The sequence below is a fragment of the Aspergillus uvarum genome (genome assembly GCF_003184745.1).
Source record: "Aspergillus uvarum CBS 121591 unplaced genomic scaffold BO82scaffold_129, whole genome shotgun sequence".
In the NCBI taxonomy this organism is placed as follows: Eukaryota; Fungi; Ascomycota; class Eurotiomycetes; order Eurotiales; family Aspergillaceae; genus Aspergillus; species Aspergillus uvarum.
In genome coordinates, this window is record NW_020291426.1 from 1 (window position 1) to 22,902 (window position 22,902).

Consider the following 22,902-nt stretch of genomic DNA (forward strand, 5'->3'; position numbering starts at 1 on the left):
AAAGGTCAATATAGTCCGCTAATAAATGGAGAATATATAGACTACTTTGTTACTTACACACAAACCATGATAGAAATGATCATGAATTTGACCTTCTGTGTATGTGTGATCTTCAATCTATAGATTGTAGGCACAGGTAGCAGCAATAACAGGATATCAGAGCATATATTAAATATTGCAACAGCAATAAATATAGCCGACTGATTAATGCATCTGCCAGCCTGGGTTATGGTCCATGATTTGGATATTGGTCGACAAGCAAAAACAAAAAGCGAAAAAGTTGCCGCGGAGCCGACAGTAATAAACACAGTAACTGTATACACTGCGTAACGCATACTTTGCTTTCCCGCAAAAATACGGGCGAGAAAGATCAGGTGAGCGCTTCTGGCGAGGCATGAACCGGTAACAAAGAGGCATGCAGTTGCAAGAATAAGCTGATATTATAGAGGTAAGCTTTTGAAAACTTCCTGTCTAGTGATGTACCTTCTCAAATAGATCTAGTACACTTGTGCTCAGATTTTGAACATGCGTTCCTAATCCAGCATTGTATATAGCATCTATAAGATCGGCGGTAAGAATAAATGCCTTTAGATGTAGGAGCATTACTTACAGAGAATTAGTCCTTGAGTGCTTAAACAGATTATCTATGACTTCATAAGCGCTGACCTCTTCGCTGGCTCTTATAACCTTACCCACGAGAAAACTAAGCAGTCTACCATAATCATATCACGTTAGGTGCGGGTTCATAAAGATCAAGGCCAAGAAGGTGATTGAATAATATGTTGGGAATACTTACAGTCTTCTGAATACAGCCTGCTGTTTATCTTCCGCCTGACAAAAAGCCGCAGGATTAAGCATGTCAAACTTATTATCGCACCCGAGATCAGCACAGATTGTATAGGTACGAAAAGATATCCTTTCGGCATTGTGTAAATGAAGGCTTTCGAAACACCTATCGGAAACCAAGCAAATACATAGAAATTGTAGTGTCAAATTTTGAGAAAAGCTATTCATGGGCCTCCTTTTTCTAATGATACTTATGGGGTTGATCATCTCAGGTTTATGTTATTAGCATAACTTCCTATATTGGACTCGGAGCCGTCCTGACCCAGGTTCTCTAGTGTATCCAGTCCGGTTCCGGAGCACTATATCTGAGAAGCTGCAGCTTGAAATTTTAAAGCTACTATTCTGTTATGTTTTGAATACATGAAATACTAGCTGTAAGAGCATTAGCAAATAATTTACCCGCTGTACCACATGCTAGCGTCATTATCTTATCGAGCGGGCCGCGTTAAAGTTACGGGTTTGTCTAAGATACAGTCTACATAGCTCTCACCAAAGTTGCAGCATCCCGCTCAATAGCCTATCCGAGCTAATACTGTATCTTGGCAGTGGCTCTGAGAAATATTCATAGTATGTTTGTTGGTGTAGCCAATTTCGAGATTCTCTGTAAGTTTTGTTTTGTTGGAAAGTACAAAATGAGTCTCATTTTTCGTCCTCTGATGACGATGCTCCAGAAACACTTTTTTGGCCAAGACCATGCTTATAACCTCCCGCTATTACCTTACTTTACCAGTGTTATCACTCATGATAATATTGTGGCGACTATATAAATACAAAGATCTTTTGTCTACTCATAGAGAATCATCTTTCGATCCGAACTTGGAGGCCATCAACTGGGCACAGTTCGCCTATGTGCAAAATGCGACTGACACAGATTATCTCTGTAATGCTCTCATGCTTTTCGAGTCTCTTGAGCGCCTTCGCAGCCTCCCAGAGAGAGTGCTTCTTTTTCCTTCGCACTTTGATTTGAAGAGCGAATCTATGGAAGGGAGATTGTTACGCAAGGCGCGTGCAGAGTATCGCGTCAGACTAATGCCCATTGAGGTACAAACTCGACCCGCTGATTATAGTACGTATTAATTTATGCTTACTTCAATTGTACTTCTTCAAATTTGATGATGTCGGCCACGCTGGCTCACAGCCTATATAGCAACATGGACAGACAGCTATACCAAGCTGCTGGCCTTCAATCAAACAGAGTACAAGCGGGTATTAAGTTTGGACTCGGATGCTATCTTATTACAGGTATCTAATACCCTGGCCACTGTTATATCTTGAAAGACAGAGACATATATACTAAAAGCTTTGCCACTAGAGTCTAGATCATTTATTTCTTTGGCCTCCATCACCGGTAGCCATGCCACGAGCATACTGGCTAGATACCCAGACTCGCCAGCTGACGTCTGCTCTTATACTGCTTCAACCGTCAAAATTTGAATTTGGTCGTATTTGGGAGCAGATGCAAGCGGCAGGACCTGCAGTGTATGATATGGAGATCTTGAATCAGCTCTACAGAGATAGTGCTGTGGTTCTTCCACATCGTTCATACATTCTTCTGACAGGAGAATTTAGAGCGCGGAACCACAGCAACTATCTTGGAAACCCTGAGGCTACTTGGGATCCGGATCTTGTAATCCAAGAGGCAAAGTATCTTCATTTTTCGGACTGGCCGGTTCCCAAGGTATTCTAGTCTTGTGGATTTTGAGGAGTATGCTTACTCACCTGACTTCTAGCCTTGGCGGAGATCTCCCGCCAGAGTAATTCAACAGGAGCAACCTACTTGTGACACAGACCAGACAAGTGGTGCTCTTGCATGTCGGTCTCGAGAAATCTGGCTAGGTCTTTATGAAGACTTTGTGCAAAGACGGAAGGTACAGTATAGTGATACGTGTGGCATATTAAAGAAGAAGCCTGACCTTGAGTAGAAACTTTGTGGATTAGATACAATCTGACGAATACAGTAAGATGATCCTGATACTCTGTACTGTATGTTCTATTTACGAACTCTTATCAACAGCCTTTTGAACAGCTACTAGTATCCATGGACTTGTGCATCTTGTGACGCGGAATCGGTGAGGAATGTGAGGGGTGTTCTTTGAACTGAATGCAATGGATCTTTAATCATATGCAGCGATTATTTCTGAATGACTGCTATATTCAGAGAAGGCATTGTCGGTGAGATCTCTCTAAGCCCCGGCAATTGTACGTGTGAACAGTTCGGTCGAACCAAGTAGGCTCTTCTGCCCTACGAGTTCATATCCACCAACACCAAGAAGAGTGGAACTGATGCAAGGACCAACATAAATCCACTGTACCATGGTTGAAGTTTCTCCACACTATTGATAGATATTCTCAAAAAAGGAAACTAATCATTGCTAGCCTGCCTTTTATCTCTAATCTAGGTGCTTTTCAGCAGGGAAATAAGAAGATTGATAGAGAAACCAGTATCTGAAGACCCGGTACAGTATGAGCAGTGCTGGCTTACATATACAAACGGCAAATCAGGAAACAAAGTTACTACTTATACTTATGAATTGTATCAGCGATTTTGAAACTATAAGAGCTAAGATGATACAGAGTTGAAGGCTAATCAAACAGCCTTCTATCTACGCTTGTATTAGATACTTATCTCCTAAGTCCACATGCTATCTAGTCTTAAGATTTATAAGAAAGCTGAGAAGACATCTATTCAACCAGCATAATATCTAGAGTTACTACATTCAAGTGCTAGTAGAAACCCTATTATATCAGCTAGAGCTATGGAAGGATTAGTACCATCAACTCAAACTATACCCAAGGACAAATCTTCCAGTCTTTTATCTTACTCGGAGATACCAGAATGGTATCAAGATAATAAGTTTATTCTCGACAGTTATCGCCCTGTTTCGAAATCTGGCTATTCATGTTTCCTAAGTTTAGTTGCGCTTCATAATGAGACTATTAATATTTATTCTCACCTGGTTCCAGGCACCCTTTTTCTTACAGCTGAAGTACTTATTTATCAGTATCTTTGCACACATTACCCTGAGGCAACAGTTGCTGATTATCTGGTCTTTTCCTTTTTTCTTTTAACAGCAGGTTTATGCCTACTAATATCAGCTACATACCACACATTGATCAATCACTCTAAGAATATTTCAAGTCTATGGTTACGCCTTGATTACGTCGGAATTGCCATCCTGATACTTGGTGATTTTATATCTGGTATATATATGGTGTTCTACTACGAACCTTTTTTAAGATGTGTGTATTGGGCTTTAGTAAGTTGAGAAGACTTTTATTGGCTATTCTTATACTATACTAATTTTCTGTGCAGATAATCTTTCTGGACTTATTAATAATTCTGGTTCTACTGTACCCAAAGTTTCAAGGTCCATGCTGGCGTACTTTCCGTGTTGGTATCTTTATCAGTATCGGTCTTTCAGCCTTTGCTCCTCTTATACACGGTACTATCCTTATTGGCTTTCGGGCAATGATTAAACAGTCTGGGATACTATACTATCTTGCTGAAGGAGTTATCCTATTGCTAGGTGCATTTATCTACACAGTGAGTATTTTGCGCTAGTCACCTCCAGCAAAAAACTAACTAGTATAGACAAAGATTCCTGAGTCATTAAAACCGGGGAAATTTGATATATATGGATCGTCCCATCAGATATTCCATATTTTGGTGGTGTTGGCTACTGTTTTGCATCTTCTTGGAATTTTGTCTTCATTTCATTATAACTATTGTAGAACTTATTGTCACTTGTGAGGAATGAGCTTAGGTGCTCTACTGATATTTTTTACTCAACTGCTGAGCACTAGATAATAATACAGTATTTTTTAATACTAGGTTGATGTAATCTACAATATTCAGATATAATATAAAACTGTATATTTTCGTATGGCTATTTCAAAGCAATCGCAGAGTACTGATACCGTATAAAAGTCCCGTATATGCTATGGCCAATAAAAGAGGTTTCAAAAGAAGCGGCTGCCAAACAGTCTATCCACTCTTCACTATCATAATCCAATCATCCATACCTCATATCTGCCGGTACCTGATAGCCCTCTGTTTCTAACAGCTCCGAACGGCTTTTAACCTCCTTTTCCATTTGCATCAAAGTACAAATTGAACAACAACACGATTTAAAGCAGTCACCACAGCTCGAACCCTCTAGCTCAAAGTTTGCACGCAATCTGGCCCGTTTCATCATTAACGGGATAAAGCTCAAACCACAGCAGCTAGCCAAATAATATAAACAGCACTAGATCGAATATCAGTTGAGTGAGGCATGGAGAGAGCCTAGGGCCTATTACATCTTGATTAAAAAAAGTATGTTCCTTTAAAGTTGGGTTGTTAAGTCGTGAGGCAGTACGACCATAGAGACAGCATGGGCACCAAAAAGCAAAGCAACCTACTTATATATTAGCTTCACATTTCGGTGCAAGTTCAAATGTTATTACAGTCTTAACAGACAAGTCTTGAAGGGAGAGCAGCAATCCCAGAATCCATACTTCCATTCTCGGCTGTTTTCCATCGTCGTCGTAGAGAAGAGTATGTTTTAATATAAGAATTTGTCGAATCAGGAGTCACTATAAAACAAAATCATCATCAGTAGAGGGGCACTGTTTATATGTTTAAAAATACGAACATTCTTAACATAAAATGGTGAATCTTTTTAGGGCGAAATTAGGAATCTAACTGCAGTTCTTGCATGTATTCAAAACTGAAAGTCATCTAATACCTGTAATACAATCAAATCTGTATATCATCACAGGCATTGAGAAATATGGTATAATACAAGAATATAAGACCTTGGAATGTTTTTAAAAAAGTATAATCTTGATACTATCCAAGTTAGTATAATAGATTGCAGTACTATTAATCGCAGCTCTTAATTCTACAAAGCAGTTAGGCGTACAAGAATAGTCTGATATAACTGCTTAACACCTGCAAATCTGATATCGATGAAGTAATTTCTGTATTGAACGGGTTATATTCTAAAATATAGTATATACTAGGGAAAAATTCTAAGAAGTTTAGAAGTAGAATTGAAGGTAAGCTTATCCTTTTCGGAGCCGAGATAGCCTGAGGACCTTTCTTTGTAATCAAACCTTACTACAGATCCTGCATGTTTGGTCTTTGCCACACCATGCTCTGCACCGTATCATATAACACTAAGCAAAAATTCTTTATATTAGCGGTAATGTGTCTTGCAATTCTCTTATAGCTTTGACAAACCGTATCCTATTGGTTCTGCAACCTGTCTAAAATGACCAAAATAATGTTCGTCATATATTCTGCATAGGTCGTGGCTCAAACTTAGCTGCTGATCCTCAATCTTTGTACTCAGTTGCGAATAATGTATAATAACCGATTCACATATTTCTTTGCCTTGAGAAATACGTTGCACAAACTCAAGATTGGCAAAAGAAGCTGGTGATGGGAGCGCTTCTATAACAAATTCTGTGTGTAAATCGATAACTGAATCTAACCCCTTTCCATTCACACTGATATTCCAGCTAATATGGGTTGGGGACCAGGAGTTTTCAGTAAGAATCTGAATAATAAAAGTAGATACTAAAGATGGTGGAAAGCGTATATCTCTATAGCACATTTGAAGATACATTATCGCTTACTCACAAACAAAGTAAACATGAGTTTGGAAAATCTATATTATTTTATGTAGTATACTGCCAGCGGGTCGGAAACAGCGCCATTTCCATTTATAGACTAAGGCTTAATATTATTATTGTTTATGAAACATGCAGTATTGTTCCATATTCATCTTTGAACCAAGTTGAGCCTTACCAGAAAGAAATTGATCAATTGGCTAGACTTCTGGAATAATAAGCTCTAGTAGGTCATTTTAAAACCTTACTATCCACAGTAACCGACTATACTGATTGTATTACACCTACATCAGATCAAATAAACTAGTCGTAATTTTCATATAATCAGTATCTACTTAATTCAATACATGAGGGGCAGAATCTCCTTACGCTAATGTGCTTATGAAGGTGAATTTTAGACCCGGTTATACTGTAATCTAAACCTTCTTAGGTACCGTACAGGAGCGGGGTTGTAATCAGACTCTTGACCGTTCGCCTTAGGCGATATGCAGGATTCTACTATCTCTATTCTCTATGTACAGTACCCCTTTTCTTTGATACCATTGTTTCCTGTCAGACTGGAGCCTCGTCAGACCCTATACGGGCCGCTGCCTGGGGTTGTGTTCTGTGGCTCTTGTAGCAAGCGGCTTCGAAATCTCTGACACCATCACGAAGTCTAGAGTAATTTTGCACCAAGAATACTAATATCTTACAAGGTTAACTTTACATAATATATCTTACCTATTTTACCTAATAGATTATCTTGCTATCACCCTCTCAGCATGGGTGATTTTATGATCCAAGAGAAGATCGATCGTGTTCGCCCAAACTTATTACAGTAACAATAACGCAGTACAGGCGATCTCAAATTTGGCTTGACCAACAAACATATTACAATTGTTTCCGAATCTTACTGCCAAGACTCGAGCGTCATTATCTTATTGAGCAGGCCGTATTAAAGTTATGGGTTGTCTAAAATACAGTCTGTTCAGGATAGGACTTTTACTAAAATTACAGCATCCCGCTCAATAGTCTACCCGACCTAATATCTTGACAGTGGCTCTGAAAAACATTCATGGTGTGTTTGTTGGTCAAGCCAATTTCGAGATCCTCTATATTCAGTCACCTACTTCCTCTATCCTAACATACAGCCACAAACTTCTGCCATAGTTGTTATCAACTCTTAAAACCATTTCAAACCACCTTTATACGTATCATTATGAAATTCATCTTCTTTCTCCCTACACTGACCGCATTGACCAACTTGACAGTCCTGGCTTTCTCCACTGTTGGCGACAAGCTGAACGATACCCGCCTAGCCCAAATCCGTTTGTTCAGTACGCCCGGCTGCTTAGAACAGAACCTGGGAGAATTAGGAATATATGGGAATTACATCAATCAATGCGAGACCTTCGGCGATGTTGATGTCCAGTCAATTATTTTTGAAGTTCATATACTCGGCTGTGATGGTAGGCTTTCATACAAATTATATATAGCTACATGCTTGGAGCTTGACTAATATCATCAGTGCAAATTTTCAACGACAAGGCCTGTACTGCTGGTGAACACAGTATGACTGTTGGACAATGTCTTAGCAATGAGCTTTCAGGATATAGAAGCTATAAACTGGTTTGCAATTATTGTTCCTTCAGGTGACCTGGTTTACAGTTGATGATGTTGATGATGTTTCATATGCTGGCCCCTCGCTTTAGGCGAAATGCAGGGATCCACTATCTGTGCTCTCTATATATAACTTTGAACGTGAACTATTGCTTTCCTGACGAATTTGGAGCCTTGTCAAGGCCTATACAGGGCTTCCGGATACCGGTGTCACTACCTACACTCTTCGATTGTTTCAGCAATCCTAAACTCAAACCACACTAAGCGACTACTGGCACGGAGCTGGGGGATTATTGAGCCGTGTATGAATGATACATTACACTCTGGTCACATGAACATTTCTGTGGAACTTAACAGTATATACTCTTATGTTCCACGTCGCTTCCAACTCCAGCTTTGAAAGGGAAATAGTCCCAGGTTTGGCCAGTAATTGCATCCATATAATACACTGACCTGATTTGTTCCACAAGTTTCTGATTACCTGTAGGGCAGACATGATTTCACCAGAGTTGGGTTTCGTCTTGGTTCCGCTTATAGCATGAAATCATCATTGAACGTGTGAGCTATTTATGACGCCTTTAATTAACATTGAGTCCCGCTCTTCTCCACTACCTTGTCTCGGAGGGAGTTGAGCTTGGCTGGTACTCCGAACCCAGTACGTTTAAGCAACTTCCTACAGAAGCATGGTTCCTGACGAATTCCTTCAATGCAGAGATCTGTTCATCATTACCAAACATCAAAGTGCGTAGTAGCTGCTTTAAGATTTTCCGATATTTCTGAGTAGACTGCTCTGCATAGATGAGAGCTGACTTCCTACGTCTATCTCTGGACGGTTCGAAGATGCAGGCTGTTCCGGTCTCGGTGCAGGCTTGACAAGGCGATGAGCCGACGCACTAAATAGAATACGTGGTTAGTAGCATTGGGACCAACTGTAGCTGAGATATCTTACCTTAACACGTTTCTCACGACACTTTAGACAGGCTGAAGATCGACGAGTCTGTGTGGAACCAGAAACCTTTCTACTCACGATTGGAGATGGCGGTGTAGCAGCAGGGAGTAATGGCCGAAATGCTGGGGTCTTAGCCATTTCTTTTGGTAACTTGTGGGTTATGTTAATTGCCAGAGCACTATTGGAAAGGGAATATCTATATTCACTACCGGGTAGAAGCGACTTGTGTGCCCACGATCCAACAAATTATCAGCAAACAAAGGTAAATAATCATCTCTTTTCAAGGAAGATAAATACAAGATGACCTCTTATATCTCAAAAGCTCATTTTGACGAGGAGTACTTTTCCAAGATGTGCTTGTCATCATGTTTGTCGTAGCAAACAAAGAAATGCATGATCCTTGTTGAGTTTCACATAATCTAAATGGGCAATCTCAGACACGGTCGAGCATTTTCACATTTAGTCTTATATTCTTCATAACTTGGAGATTGGTTTTGTATTCTTCATAAGGAGGAGAACTATCTATTTGATGACTAATTGATCACATCCCTAAAGTCTTCATGATGCACAAAAGTGACAGCTAAGACAACTATATCAATCATAATTTTTATCACAACCAAATAAACAGAAATTCAAGCACAGATGCTTTAAAACTGTTTGTCTTAAAGCCTTTTAATGGCTTTGTGGCTCAAAACTACAAATGATTCATGACTTTTCCCGAGCTCGCTTTCCAAACCTGATACTTAACGGGAGTGCATCAAAATAATGTCGTTTTAGGCTCCATGAACCGCCTGGGTTTGCTAGACATAGAAATTCATCCTGTGTAGGCCCAGTGTCAGCTCGTCTTTATTACACCAGAGTGTAAAAACATGCTTTTGTCTTACATCCAAAAGTTCCTTCAATGTTTTTTCTTTCGTGTTTCCAACAAATTTGAGAGCTAAACTAGAAAGTGTAGTGTCCTCAAGAGCAGCTCCTGATATCAGAGGTCTCAAGGGCCAGTGCTTGATGATCTGACCATCCCTGTCGTCGCTTCGATCTTCAGATATTTGTTAACCGCATGAAGAAAAAGTCTTACACAGAATTAGATGTATTCACGGTCTCCAGCCCCTAAGCTGGGGGCACCTCCATGCCTATGACCGAGCGCTGAAGACCCCATTCGCCCTCTCCAATGCGTCTGCCGCAGTACTTGATCAGAAGCCCTACCGTGGCAGGCCCAATAATGGTATTGAGCAGAATCGCCCACACGCCCGTGATGAAGGCCTCCTCGCTGACGTAGGATGTTTCGTTATATCCAATCTCAATGATCAGAAGCCCAATCTCGCCCCGCGCGACCATCGCAGACCCCAAGAGGAATGCCGAAAGCCATGTGGTTGCTTGGTCTTTTACTTCCCCACTCTCTGCACGCGCCTGGCTTCCGTTTTCCATACCACTACTCTCTACCGACGCTAAACTCGGCTCCTGCTTGCGAGCAGGCCAACGGCCCCAAATCGGCACCCAAACCCCCACGACAAACTGTTTGCAACCAAATCTCAGCCGTGAGCAACAGCGCTTAGGAGAAATGTGGGTGTAGTTGCAGGAGGAAACCTCTTACCTTGGCAAAGACCATCAAAAGCGTGAAGACGATCCCTCGCCAGATCCGCTTGCCGGTCCACAGCTGCACGAAGGGGATGGCGAAGCCGATACTCGCGAAAAACAACGGCTCCATCAAGTACTTCTGGACGTCAACGAGGTAGCGCTCAAAGGTGTGGACGAACGTCGGGCTCTTGTGCGCCAGCTTCTCGCCCTCCTCCCGGCTCATCACGACGAACGGGCCAGTCAGCTGCTTGCTGGGGATGTAGGTAAGGAATGTGCCAGCCAGGAAGGCGCCAAAAAGTACTGAGGTTCCCGCGTAGGCCGCAATCGTGATGAACGCGCATAGCGACAGAGTCATCAGGATGATGTTGGAGATGTGGTCGAAACGCGCAAAGTCGTGCTCGATGAACCGTCGAAACGTCGGCGCGAACAGGTATTTGCTCGCGAGGGGTGTTACAATCGCCATCGCGATCGAGGCCACGATAGGGCGTCCAATCAGCCAGCCGAGATTGACTCCGCCGCCACCACCACCACTATCACCTCCTCCTCTAAGCTGACCAAGATTTTCGATGACGCTGGGGAGCATTAAAGACTGTTAGTATAGGGGTTCTCCTAGCCGCTCAGAAAGATTGCGCTTCCCCCGCGAGGTGGCCGAGTAAATGGTAACAGAAGAGAGCAAATGCGCACAAACCTTGCCATGACAAGCCCAACCACGTCGTCAATAACCGCCGCGCTGATCAGGACAGAGCCTACTCGGGTCTGTGCAAGATCGACGGTGCTGGAAGCAGAAGATATCACCGCAAAAGTTGTACCTTGGCAGTGTAAGCAAACAAACTATAAAAAAGATCGCCAGATTAGTGAGCCACGGGCGTCTACTTACCCAAAGAGGTTGCAGATAGCGCTGCTCCAACAATGAAGGTTTCCACAGCACCTGGAAATCGTAAGCCTGATTATACAGAAACTAAAATTTTAATGTCTGTGGAAGCCAACCATATCCGAATGCAAAATAGAGAAGCAGGTACGAAAGGCCAATGGGGAAACAAACACCGGTGGCTGCACCGAGCATACTAAGCACCAGATTTGCCCTTAAAAGATCCAGGCGAGCGTTGAGACCACCTGGAAAAGAGAACATTAGTGCCCAGGACAGAAATAAACAGAATACAGGGGAGCACGACATGAGCCATGTACCTTCAAATATGATCAAAATTAAGCCAACATAGCCGAGGAATAGAAAAGTTTTTTGCCAGTCCAGTTCAAGGATATCGGCGAGAGGTTTACCGTAAATGATACCGACCGCTATTTGGCCAATGATGCCGGCGCGAATTATCTTCGCTGAGGCCCATTCTGCCAAGGACAAGATGAAAAAGAAGGAAATCAGGATGAGGATGTCGACAACTGCAAGGAAATCAGAAGACTGGTATCGAAGGATATCTAGACGGAGTGTGGGAGGCCTTACTTCCTGGCTCGTGATAAGGTAGAAAACCTCCCGCCATGGCCAAGAGGACGAATGATAGAGGCAGCAGGAACTCGTCACCAGCGGAACGATTTTGTTCACATCTCAAGGTCTTCTTTATTTGGGGGGTTATATGTATCCATTGTGAGATTCACTCACTTCCGTTTCATGGTTCCCAAGGAGCTCTGAACTGTAAGGAAACATGACTCACTATTTCTCAGTAATGCGGCAGCGATTACCGCAGAACTTGCAGAAAGTCCATCTGTCATCAATTCCCTTGGCCGGATTCAATTCGTGAAGGATGACGTCCCCAGGGTCCACATTTTCAACTTTCCGCGAACGGAACGATGTCCTTATCCGAACAAATGAATGGAGGATGGAATTTCTGTTTAGGGTTTGCCAAGAGTTTACTGAAAAGTTGGAATCAACCGTCAGACTGCCCCTCCATTTCGCTGCAGGTGTCCCGGCAATGCACCGTGGACTTTTTCCCTGGTACTTGCATGTTGCATACCGAAGAATAGCGCTTCCCGCCAAGAGCCGCCGAGGTTAGCACAGTGGTGGAACAGTGGAGCAATGGAACTTGGCGCAAGAGCGGAAGGAGCAGGATTGGGCCTTGTGTATGGCCTGAGTTGTACGACTCCATGCTAGTGTCCTTGGCCTGACCAGAGTAGACTCAATACGAGCGGAGGGCTGGCGTTCAATACGTGGCCAACTCGAGATCTGTCAGGCGTGCTGAAAACAGAGAGATTCAAGACCAAAACCAGAACCAAAAGCATACAACTTAAGGGGTGCGCTGATGGTCACCCACCCAACTACTACTCCCGGCGTGTCGGCGTGTGGCTCAAGTACGGCTGAGCAGATGGGAAGTGCACGTAGTTATTTGAGCCTGTGGAATTGAACGGAAGAACACTCACCCGAGCACCTGTATGCTCCTCGAGAACCTAAGTATCCACTTAAAATTATCCATATGAGTATTTACTGTTACGGGACAGACCCGCAGCACCTGCTGCACGTGACTGCAGCCCCCTTTATCATCCCGCCGGGCCTCTGCCACCGTTCTGTTCCCTAATTATTCCTTCTTGTTTGTATGGCATGCTTGATGTTATGGATCAGCGTATGAGTTACTATTAATATTATGAAAGATCTCTCATGTACAGATGACAGGTTTGACAATGCTTGACGAACCAAGAAGTAGCGTCGCGCCGGGACTCTGTCTAAGAGCACGATGGCTTAGCATTTTCACCTAAGCTACAGAAGAGGGCACTTCAGCACGATGACTCGACAGCGCACTCTAAAGCATAGCACGTTGGCAGCCAAGCGAGCTGGATTTGTGTAGTGGAGAGAATCAACTGATTTTGCCCAAGACCGGAAAGCATATGCACCACCGTTGTTGTTGAAGAGAAGTGGCTTTGTATATTAGCTTATAAATAAATGCTCAAGGTCTACGCTGTGTAAGCATTTACCGCCTTTAGTATCATAACGACTACATTGCAATGCATAAGTGTATGGTATGACATTGCTGGGCTAAGTGGGCCTTGAAGAAATCGGGAATCAGAGCCGCCTCGTTTTTGATCACGTGACACTGTGATTGATGTATCTTGCCATTCTAGTCACATGACTAGTTTTCCGCACTCAACATTTATTTCTAATTTTAATGGTTTAAACTTCTATTACCTCTTTCTCTATGCATGATTCCAGAATTTAATACTTTTCCCATACAATCGCGATGCCAACTCTCTCTGTAGTGAATTTCAACATCGTCTGCGCACTCCTCGGGGGTTTCATCTCGCTGTTTGGGCTTGTGTCCTTTTTATGCAAGGAGAAATTTTACTTGTCCGAAGCATGTTCGTGTTACCAAGAAAGATGTTTCGAACTGTGCTGATTATCCTCCAGTGATTTCCCTTCTTACTGGGGTTGTCTTCTCACCCGATGCCGCTAACCTTATTCGGCCTTCAGAGTATGCATTAGGATCCAATCAGAATGTCGAAGTTATTACCTTGTATTTCACAAGACTAGTCTTGGGCATACAATTATTTCTAGCTGGCGTTCAGCTGCCTAAACGCTATTTGCAGGTCGAATGGAAGAGCTTGGCGCTGTTGCTGGGTCCTGGCATGGCAGCTATGTGGATATGTAGCAGTCTCGTGATCTGGGCCATGACTCCTGGTCTGCAATATCTCCACGCCCTAGTTGTGGCCGCATGTATCACTCCTACAGATCCAGTCCTGTCAAACTCTATTGTCAAGGGGAAGTTTGCAGATCGATATGTCCCACGCAGTTTGCAACGCATGATTGTCGCTGAATCAGGTGCCAACGACGGGCTAGGATACCCATTCTTATTCCTTTCTCTCTATCTAATGAAGTACACTGGAATGGAAGGATCGGACGCCAGTGGCGGAGCAGCGAAGGCCATCGGCATGTGGTTCTATGAGATATGGTGCTACGACATTATACTCAGTATCTTTTACGGTGTGGTTGTGGGTTGGCTGTCTCGAACGCTGCTACATTGGGCAGAAGAGAATCGTTATGTGGATCGCGAGAGTTTTCTCGTGTTTGCCATCTCTCTAGCTGTAAGTGACAGGTATCTTTTGTTCTTCTCTATCTTCTTAGTGCTATAAACTCTGCGCCCTTATTGTCAAAAGCAAATGTTATTTCCTGGTATCAACGAACTTCGGAGTGCTAACGAAGAACGTCAGTTGTTTACTCTAGGAACTTGCGGTCTGATTGGGACCGATGATCTTCTTGCATGTTTTGTCGCCGGAAATGTGTTTACCCAGGAGTATGTGGTCCCACTCTCACGTGGTTCTTTCGTCAGCTTACAAAACCGGTTTCTCCACAGTGACTGGTTTCGCCTGGAAACAATGGACGATTCGCTCCAACCGACTATCGATATGCTTCTTAACCTCTCGATATTCATGTGGTTTGGCGCTGTATGTCCGTGGTCATCCTTCGTTAACAACAGCGTAATTCCACTCTACCGCTTGGTATTCCTCGGTATACTCATCCTGCTCTTACGACGAATGCCTGCTATTCTCGCAATGCATAGGGCCATACATCAAATTGAAAAATTGACTCAAGCAGCGTTCGTGGGGTTCTTTGGTCCTATTGGCGTTGGTGCTATCTTCTATTTGTCCGTGTGTCGAGAGGCACTGAGAAATATGACAGTGGATGGCGAGGTGCGCGCTGATTCTCAACATCTCTTAGAAGCAGTCGAGGTGATTGTCTGGTTTTTGGTCATTTGCAGTATAGTACGTACCCTCTATAGCATTCCGCTGCTGTTTCTTCTGACCGATCAACTAGATCGTACATGGACTTTCGATACCTTTAGGGAAGGCGGGGTACCATCTACCGAGAACTATATCAAATGCTTTGGGCAACAGCTCGGTTCAAGAACAGGCCGCCATTCCGGTGGATTTACTTCAGCAATCTCATAGCACTGCAACCCCAGTTTCCAACTTAGAAACATTTCAACGTCACAGGCCTGTCTATGAAGACACTATAGCGACAAGGGAATGAACTCATTTATCTTTAAGGGACAAACAATATGCCTGGTGACGCTTGCAGTAGAAGCAGAGCCCGTGTTTCTTTTAGAACTCTTCATGTCCTCGGAGCTTACAAGGTCGGCAGAAGGTCCGTTACGACCTGTTTTCAAAGGCCGTGACAGATTGTTCCTGAACCAAACATACAATGTGCTGCCTTGTCGACTTTCAGACGCGGTTGCAAGATCATTGTCAAACAATTCAAAGCAAGCATCAAGTCGAATTTGAATGAAGTATTTATGTTACTAGGATGAATCTCATGGAATGCTCTCCGCTAGCGCTATTAACTTTACAGTCTCCACTATTGCTCGTTGAGGCCGCTATGCCCACAATTCAGCTATGTGACCAAGTGTTTTCCATGGTTTTTATTTCTACTATTAGGATCTTGTGCAGATACTAGCATCTTCAGTTCTCTTCCCTCACTTTGACATAAAGAGTGTAGATCTCGTTGAGTTTGCGCGGCTAACCCGCCGAGTCTAGAATTGACAGGTCATCGGACCACAGACGCAAAATCTTAATATTTAACAAGTGAACAATAAACAAAATGGACGAACACCGACAACGTGTCAAACAAATTTCCTATGACCTAATGCATGCTTTATATCGATTAATTTGCGTGGCATTCTCCCTTACATGAATTGATACGTTAAACCTCAAATAATGCGAGCAAAATATCAAGTACAGCATCATTGACAGACCTTGCAACTCTGGATTTCCCGAAACCAACAAGAAGTGAGAATTGCGGATGCCGCGGGTCGGCCTTCTGGATGGATACTGAGCATCGCGTATATGATGCTGAGGCTGTGTCCCTATTGACTTTGTTAGAAGTACGATGCAGCGGTGAAGTGGCTGGCCTACATAACAAATATCCTCAAGAAATGACGTTCTTCTTCCAAATGTTCGCTCATTCATATAGTCTTTAAAGTATTCGTCTTCGTTTGTTGCAGCATTCCACCGGTTACGTCCTGTCCTCATAACGATATAGATGATAGCAGCGGCCCATATGTCAACACGTCTCGGGTCGAATTCTGTATTTAAATATTGCTCGGGTGAAATGTATGGAGCGGAGCCGCAGTATCCTGTCGACAAGTAGAATTTGTTTTCTTGATCATTATAAAAACGTTCGACGTAATCGAAACCGCAAATCTTAAGGCAGCCATCTCGGGTGAGAAGGAGATTTTCGGGCTTCAAATCCCGATGTGAAATGCCTTCTTCATGTAGGTAAGTTACCCCGTGTATTAATTGCTTGAAGAAACAATCCGCCTCTTCTTTCTGTAGTTTTCCTGCTGCAACAATGAGGGAATGCACATCCCCACCGGCGCAATATTCCATGCACAAGCACCTGTGGCCGTGACCTATAGGCAGGACTTCAAATGTGTCGACGATGTTGTCATGGTGCAGTGAGGAGGCTACTGAGAACTCAGACTGTATTCGTCTCAGGTAGTGCTGATTAGACTCTTTCGGCCTGGGCCAAAACACTTTCAGCACATAGTAGCGATCGATTCGCGGGTAGTGCTTCCAATCTTTGTGCAATAGTATGAACATGTTCTTGTCGCTAAGATCTGCATAATAACGGATCTGCCCATATTTATCCTTTATAACAGTCATTTCATGAGTATTGAGTGACTGGCATATTGAAGCACTCCCAGTCCACGGTTTCCAAAATGTAGGCAAATTTTGTAAGTCCGAATAAGGAACCTCTTCCTTGTGAAGCCGCTTCCACGGAAAAACAGGTATACTTGTCCAGAACGGCTTCATAGGCTCATGAGGTAGGCGATGAAAATGCCCATGATTCGTGCGAGTAAATCTGCCTTGTCGGTGGATCTGAACGGGCATGATCTTCGGTTTGAGCTGAGTTCACATTCACTAAAATATAATAGTTGCTGATGAGATTTTGAGTCAACTCCTTCCAAGCCACCTTCTTGGGGGCCCGACAAATTCAGCAAGCGCTGTAAGAGGGGCTGCAAATTTCTGGGCACCCCTATACTAGTAGTGAAATGGCACTATCTGAGTTTAGATCACTGCTGCTAGAAGGTCTCGTATATTTTACACGGATATGAACTGGGGTGTGCAAGTGATGCCATCCCTTGTGTATCCAAGGCGAAGGTCCGGACAAATGTTATTACGAATAGCGTGTCCGCCAAGGCCCGCCGAGACCAGCAAGTTGGACTTGGCGAAGGCGGAAAGAGCGGGGGACGATTGTAATGGGAACGATACACATGTGAGCCATTGATTACCAGCCAACCGGTCCCTTCCCCACTCACCCTTGGTGCCATTGACACCCAGTGGGAACACGTGTAATTACCATTGTCAAGGTAATACTTATTTATGCCCCAGCACATTTTACATATCACAGACAAGTAAACACAGATGATGTCTAGTTGTTGACTGGATTCACATGCTTCGTGGCTTGCTTGTTTTGGCTGCCCATTGTGCTGTTACTAAAATGATTTCAAGCAACGAGTACACGTAAATCTGGCGACAACACGTGTTATTTTTTCGTCCCATAAAAATTGTAAGAGCATCATAGTTGCGTCATGTAGCAAAGTCCTTTGGTCCGCAAAATCGAGCATGTTGTGAATGAACGTTTATTCTTTGACCTAAAGGCTCTATTGACGATGCCAAGAGTGGCGCCACGGTCAAGGCCTGGGCGCCAAGATGATAGGTTATCTATGTTTGCCAACTAGAATATCACTCCTTCAGCACATACCTACAAATATGTCACACACCCAACCTGAAAATCTTCGTTATGCCCAGTTTTCATGCTTCTCTATTTTTCAAGCTTAATCCTTCAACCTCATCTCCCCATTCCTAAAATCTCGAGCTTGGAACAAACGGCTCCTAACATGACAAGCAAGCACAAAATAGCAGGGCAAGCTTTTCTCAGCCAGCCTGCCCATTGCCTTCAATACGAAATAGTACTGAACCAGCTGGGTGTTGAGGCTGATGAAGGCTTGACCCAAGAAGATGCTGCTCAACGCCTCCAGCTCTATGGGCCAAATAAGCTTGATGAAAGCGAAGGCGTCTCAATTATCAAGATCCTTGTTCGACAGGTAGCAAATGCAATGATGCTAGTTAAGATATCCACTTTCTTCGATTCTGCTTCATTTCCAAATTCCCAGAGTCTGATTCGATACCAAATTGCAGGTGTTGATTTTGGCAATGGCGGTCAGTCTTGGCATTCAATCATGGATTGAGGGCGGGGTGATTGCAGCTGTCATAGTCTTGAACATCGTGGTGGGCTTTTTTCAGGAGTATGCGGCGGAGAAAACGATGGAATCATTACATTCGCTTAGCTCACCCACTGGCACGATCACCAGGGGCGGCGCAACGTTTTCGGTGCCTTCATCAAATATAGTCGTGGGCGATGTTGTTGAACTCAAGACCGGCGATACTATTCCTGCAGACCTTCGGTTAGTCTTCACTAATTTTCGCTGATTATCATCAAAATCCTAACCTCGCCCAGCTTGTTTGAAACGACCAATTTCGAAACAGACGAAGCTCTCCTTACAGGCGAATCCTTACCCGTACAGAAAGATTGCGACTTGGTATTTCCCGAAGATACCGGCCCGGGTGACAGACTCAACATCGCCTATAGCTCTAGTACCGTTACCCGTGGTCGCGCCCGCGGCGTTGTGGTCAAAACGGGAATGGGAACTGAAATAGGGTCTATCGCAGCTGCCCTTCGTGCTAGCGACAGCAAGCGTCGCCCTGTCAAGCGTGGGCCCCAAGGCGAGACAAAGAAGCGCTGGTATCTGAAGGCATGGAGTCTAACCGGCACTGACGCTATTGGCCGATTCCTCGGCGTGAACGTGGGTACTCCATTGCAGCGGAAGCTGTCTAAACTGGCAATTCTACTCTTTGGGGTTGCTGTACTATTCGCCATTATTGTCATGGCAGCCAATGGGTTCTCTAACAACAATGAGGTCATCCTTTACGCTGTTGGAACCGGTTTAAGCATGATCCCTGCCTGTTTAGTGGTCGTTCTTACCATCACCATGGCTGTAGGCACAAAGCGCATGGTGGAGCGAAACGTTATTGTTCGCAAATTAGACTCACTGGAGGCTCTTGGTGCAGTAACAAATATCTGCTCCGACAAAACAGGCACCTTAACACAGGGTAAAATGGTTGTCAGGAAAGCCTGGATACCCTCATGCGGCACTTATTCTGTTGGCAACTCCAATGAACCATTCAACCCAACCGTTGGACATCTCACATTCACACCAGTCTCACCCCTAGACTTCAAAGAGGAAGAGGAAGGTCCTGCCATTGGTGATGTTAATGGTCTACTTACTGCCAACCATGCCCTCAAGGACTTTTTGGACGTCGCATCCATGGCAAATCTATCGCATGTCTTCAGATCTGAAGAAGGAGACTGGTGCGCCCGGGGCGAGCCCACTGAGATTGCTATTGAGGTCTTCGCTTCCCGCTTCAATTGGAACCGAGATAGATGGACTAAGGGCCCGAATGCAATGTGGTTTCAAGAAGCAGAGTTTCCATTTGACTCAAGCATCAAAAAAATGTCCGTCGTTTTCAGAAAGAATACATTCGACGCAGAGCATCGAATGGTTTTCACTAAGGGTGCGGTGGAGAGAATCGTGGACTCATGCAGGACTGTTGTATGGGATCAAGGCTCTTCATTCCCGGTAGTAATAACCGATGCTATTCGAAATAAGATTTTTCAGAACATGGAAGAGCTAGCCAGAATGGGATTGCGCGTTCTAGCATTAGCACATCGGCCATGCACTGAACCATTCAAGACCGAAGGACAACTCGACCGTGATTTTTATGAGAGAGACCTTTGCTTTCTAGGGCTCGTCGGCATTTACGATCCCCCGCGTCCAGAAACAGCTGCGTCAATTGCAGCTTGCCACCAAGCAGGCATTACGGTGCATATGGTGACTGGAGATCACCCAGGCACAGCCCAAGCTATCGCTCAGCAAGTGGGTATTCTGCCCGCAAGTCTACGCACCTTAGGAGTAGAGATGGCAGACTCCATAGTCATGACAGCCGCTCGTTTTGACAAGCTTTCCGAAGATCAAATTGATAGTCTCCCTTCACTACCACTAGTAATCGCTCGCTGCGCACCTCAAACGAAAGTACGCATGATAAACGCTTTACATCGCCGTGGTCGTTTTGCTGCTATGACGGGTGATGGTGTCAATGACTCTCCATCCTTGAAACGCGCCGATGTGGGCATTGCCATGGGTCAAGCAGGGTCAGATGTTGCTAAAGATGTCTCAGACATTATTTTAACCGACGACAACTTTGCCTCAATTCTCAATGCAGTCGAAGAAGGCCGCCGGATTTTTGACAATATTCAGAAGTTTGTGCTGCACCTGCTTGCTGAGAACATCGCACAGGCATGCACATTGCTGATAGGACTGGCTTTCAAAGATAGAGATGGTCAGTCTGTTTTTCCACTGTCGCCGGTGGAGATTCTCTGGATCATTATGATAACATCAGGCATGCCGGATATGGGACTTGGCATGGAAGCCGCTGCCCCCGATATCATGGATCGATCACCTCAAACTAAAAAAGGCATCTTCACCTGGGAAGTCATCATTGATATCTTTGTGTACGGGTTCTGGACAGCAACTTTATGCCTGTCTGCCTTCTCCCTGCGGATTTGGGGCTTTGGCGACGGTGACTTGGGAAGCGGCTGCAACCGGGAGTGGTCCGAGGTATGCGATCTTGTTTTCCGCGCACGAGCAACAACTTTCGTATGTCTGACTTGGTTCGCCTTATTTCTTGCCTGGGAAATGATGAATATGCGGCGTTCGTTCTTTCGCATGCAGCCTAAGTCCGAGAAATATTATACTCAATGGATACACGACGTGTGGCAAAACCGATTTTTGTTTTGGTCAATAATAGCAGGCTGGATAACCATCTTTCCAATCTTGTACATTCCAGTGCTGAATCATGCCGTCTTCAAGCACACCGGAATAAGTTGGGAATGGGGCATTGTTTTCATCGAGGCGATATTGTTTTTCCTCGGCGTAGAGGCTTGGAAGTACGCAAAGAGGGTTTTTCTTCGGCACGTCATGACAAAGCCAAATACCCCTACACTCTCTAGGATTTCAAATTTCAGCAGGGACCTGGATGATGCTTTGGAATTGGCATGATCAATCTTCTTCTCAGACTGTCTTTTTATAACCTCGAGGTGCCATGTTCTGATTAAGGACCAACTTTACAAAATGTTCCAGTTTGATCATCACGAGTAGCACGACTAGGCGATTGTTTTTTGACAATAGCCTCTTCCTTCGTATCATCCCGAAGTATCCACTTTCGTTTTCTGCTAACACAGTTGCGGCGAGGCTCTTCAATCGAGTGAACATTATAAAAATGGCGACGAAGCTCCAAAGCAGAAGGATATGCCTTGTCTTCACAAGATGGGTGAGGGCATACGATAGGCTTGTCCTCGTCTATCTTTGATAAGTGTTCTTTGTCGATATGATTGATCAGAGTAACCTTTTCGCGCCACTGCTTGAATCTGCACTCGGGCTGCATGCTCTGATTGCCCAGGCAGAAAGGGCAAAGCCCTGGTGAAACTAATGTATAACGGAATCGCAACAAACCACAACGCGGCTGTAGATCCTTTAGATGAAAGCAACAATGGGCCTGCCAGTCAGTCTTGGTGTGGAACCACTTGGTACACAGAAAGCACCATTCCAAAAACACTCGGTCAGTGCGACGATGAGCTCTCTTTCCATTTTTGTATGACTGTTGATATGGTGCTGCATTCAGTGATTTCCTTTTGCATTGAAGTATATGCTTGGAGCGACCTTGGATCTCAAAACTGCAGGAATCAGCATTGAATATAGGTATAAGAAATCTGAAACAAACCTTGACATATCTTTCAAACAAACCGGACATCTTCCGTCGGTTGGTAATTCACCAGGATAGTATGCTACCCTCTCTTCAGACGTGCAGATAGCCACCATATCTAGCATACACTGTCTTCCAGTCTCGCTGTCAATTGTCACTTCGCTGAATAAGTTATCTCGCAGCCTGTCTCTCTCTGGCATGTATTTTCGGTAGATTGAAAATAGACATGTTGAATCACGTTCAGTGAGATCCTTTCCTGCAATATATTCATTATAGGAGGACTTCCACCAGTTCTGGATAAATTCCTTGGTCTTGCTGCGTCGTCTCTTCGCCACTTTGTTGTATAACTTTTCTCGTTCGCTGGCAAGGTCCTGGTGCTCATTTGGCTTGCCATTAATTTTCTTTGTCAGAATCTCAATCTCTGCATACAGACCTTTTATCTCCTCATCATTCTCAAACTCAGCAACAGCAGCGGCATCAAGTTTCTGAGGAGCATTTGGGTC

The 22,902-nt window shown here is 44.1% G+C and overlaps 10 protein-coding genes across 10 annotated transcripts; 5 read left to right on the top strand and 5 right to left on the bottom strand.

Annotated features, from left to right (window-relative positions):
• Positions 1-53: 53 nt before the first annotated feature.
• Positions 54-926, bottom strand: BO82DRAFT_410545 (uncharacterized protein; the record flags this gene model as incomplete). The annotated part of the gene is made up of 5 exons (XM_025639768.1): positions 54-434; positions 484-557; positions 611-644; positions 693-712; positions 797-926. The coding sequence occupies 5 exons, from the start codon at positions 924-926 to the stop codon at positions 54-56; spliced, it is 639 nt and encodes a 212-aa protein (XP_025485602.1).
• Positions 927-1,587: 661 nt separating this feature from the next.
• Positions 1,588-2,768, top strand: BO82DRAFT_298782 (nucleotide-diphospho-sugar transferase; the record flags this gene model as incomplete). The annotated part of the gene is made up of 4 exons (XM_025632004.1): positions 1,588-1,912; positions 1,994-2,088; positions 2,159-2,524; positions 2,577-2,768. The coding sequence occupies 4 exons, from the start codon at positions 1,588-1,590 to the stop codon at positions 2,766-2,768; spliced, it is 978 nt and encodes a 325-aa protein (XP_025485603.1).
• Positions 2,769-3,577: 809 nt separating this feature from the next.
• On the top strand, positions 3,578-4,597 carry BO82DRAFT_410546 (hemolysin III family protein; the record flags this gene model as incomplete). Its single annotated transcript, XM_025639769.1, has 3 exons — positions 3,578-4,103; positions 4,160-4,390; positions 4,439-4,597. The coding sequence occupies exons 1-3, from the start codon at positions 3,603-3,605 to the stop codon at positions 4,595-4,597; spliced, it is 891 nt and encodes a 296-aa protein (XP_025485604.1). The 5' UTR covers positions 3,578-3,602.
• A 262-nt stretch (positions 4,598-4,859) lies between these two features.
• BO82DRAFT_349335 (PLAC8 family protein) lies at positions 4,860-5,390 on the bottom strand (the record flags this gene model as incomplete). The annotated part of the gene is made up of 3 exons (XM_025633870.1): positions 5,306-5,390; positions 5,146-5,243; positions 4,860-5,093 (listed from the first exon to the last, which is right to left on the bottom strand). The coding sequence occupies exons 1-3, from the start codon at positions 5,364-5,366 to the stop codon at positions 4,860-4,862; spliced, it is 393 nt and encodes a 130-aa protein (XP_025485605.1). The 5' UTR covers positions 5,367-5,390.
• A 2,114-nt stretch (positions 5,391-7,504) lies between these two features.
• On the top strand, positions 7,505-8,166 carry BO82DRAFT_324098 (uncharacterized protein). Its single transcript, XM_025632819.1, has 2 exons — positions 7,505-7,910; positions 7,970-8,166. The coding sequence occupies exons 1-2, from the start codon at positions 7,661-7,663 to the stop codon at positions 8,095-8,097; spliced, it is 378 nt and encodes a 125-aa protein (XP_025485606.1). The 5' UTR covers positions 7,505-7,660; the 3' UTR covers positions 8,098-8,166.
• Positions 8,167-8,669: 503 nt separating this feature from the next.
• On the bottom strand, positions 8,670-9,268 carry BO82DRAFT_410550 (Zn(II)2Cys6 transcription factor domain-containing protein; the record flags this gene model as incomplete). The annotated part of the gene is made up of 2 exons (XM_025639770.1): positions 9,011-9,268; positions 8,670-8,954 (listed from the first exon to the last, which is right to left on the bottom strand). Exons 1-2 carry the CDS (start codon positions 9,146-9,148, stop codon positions 8,670-8,672), a joined length of 423 nt encoding a protein of 140 aa, XP_025485607.1. The 5' UTR covers positions 9,149-9,268.
• An 849-nt stretch (positions 9,269-10,117) lies between these two features.
• Positions 10,118-12,075, bottom strand: BO82DRAFT_298777 (cation:proton antiporter; the record flags this gene model as incomplete). The annotated part of the gene is made up of 7 exons (XM_025632003.1): positions 10,118-10,522; positions 10,602-11,157; positions 11,274-11,394; positions 11,463-11,513; positions 11,573-11,698; positions 11,771-11,977; positions 12,039-12,075. The coding sequence occupies 7 exons, from the start codon at positions 12,073-12,075 to the stop codon at positions 10,118-10,120; spliced, it is 1,503 nt and encodes a 500-aa protein (XP_025485608.1).
• Positions 12,076-13,718: 1,643 nt separating this feature from the next.
• BO82DRAFT_349344 (Na/H antiporter) lies at positions 13,719-15,953 on the top strand. The gene is made up of 5 exons (XM_025633871.1): positions 13,719-13,879; positions 13,929-14,602; positions 14,729-14,811; positions 14,872-15,280; positions 15,333-15,953. Exons 1-5 carry the CDS (start codon positions 13,762-13,764, stop codon positions 15,546-15,548), a joined length of 1,500 nt encoding a protein of 499 aa, XP_025485609.1. The 5' UTR covers positions 13,719-13,761; the 3' UTR covers positions 15,549-15,953.
• Positions 15,954-16,257: 304 nt separating this feature from the next.
• Positions 16,258-17,179, bottom strand: BO82DRAFT_349348 (kinase-like protein; the record flags this gene model as incomplete). The annotated part of the gene is made up of 2 exons (XM_025633872.1): positions 16,258-16,380; positions 16,430-17,179. The coding sequence occupies 2 exons, from the start codon at positions 17,177-17,179 to the stop codon at positions 16,258-16,260; spliced, it is 873 nt and encodes a 290-aa protein (XP_025485610.1).
• A 1,238-nt stretch (positions 17,180-18,417) lies between these two features.
• Positions 18,418-21,677, top strand: BO82DRAFT_379599 (cation-translocating P-type ATPase; the record flags this gene model as incomplete). The annotated part of the gene is made up of 4 exons (XM_025637699.1): positions 18,418-18,645; positions 18,719-18,984; positions 19,038-21,612; positions 21,648-21,677. 4 exons carry the CDS (start codon positions 18,418-18,420, stop codon positions 21,675-21,677), a joined length of 3,099 nt encoding a protein of 1,032 aa, XP_025485611.1.
• Positions 21,678-22,902: the final 1,225 nt, after the last annotated feature.

Excerpts from the sequence above, each read along its gene's own strand:
- BO82DRAFT_324098 (XM_025632819.1), top strand. The coding sequence starts at position 7,661 with ATGAAATTCATCTTCTTTCTCCCTACACTGACCGCATTGACCAACTTG. Across the intron at positions 7,911-7,969 it reads TCATATACTCGGCTGTGATG|TGCAAATTTTCAACGACAAG; the intron begins GTAGGCTTTCAT and ends TAATATCATCAG.
- BO82DRAFT_349344 (XM_025633871.1), top strand. The coding sequence starts at position 13,762 with ATGCCAACTCTCTCTGTAGTGAATTTCAACATCGTCTGCGCACTCCTC. Across the intron at positions 14,603-14,728 it reads TGTTTGCCATCTCTCTAGCT|TTGTTTACTCTAGGAACTTG; the intron begins GTAAGTGACAGG and ends GAAGAACGTCAG. Across the intron at positions 15,281-15,332 it reads TTTTGGTCATTTGCAGTATA|ATCGTACATGGACTTTCGAT; the intron begins GTACGTACCCTC and ends CCGATCAACTAG.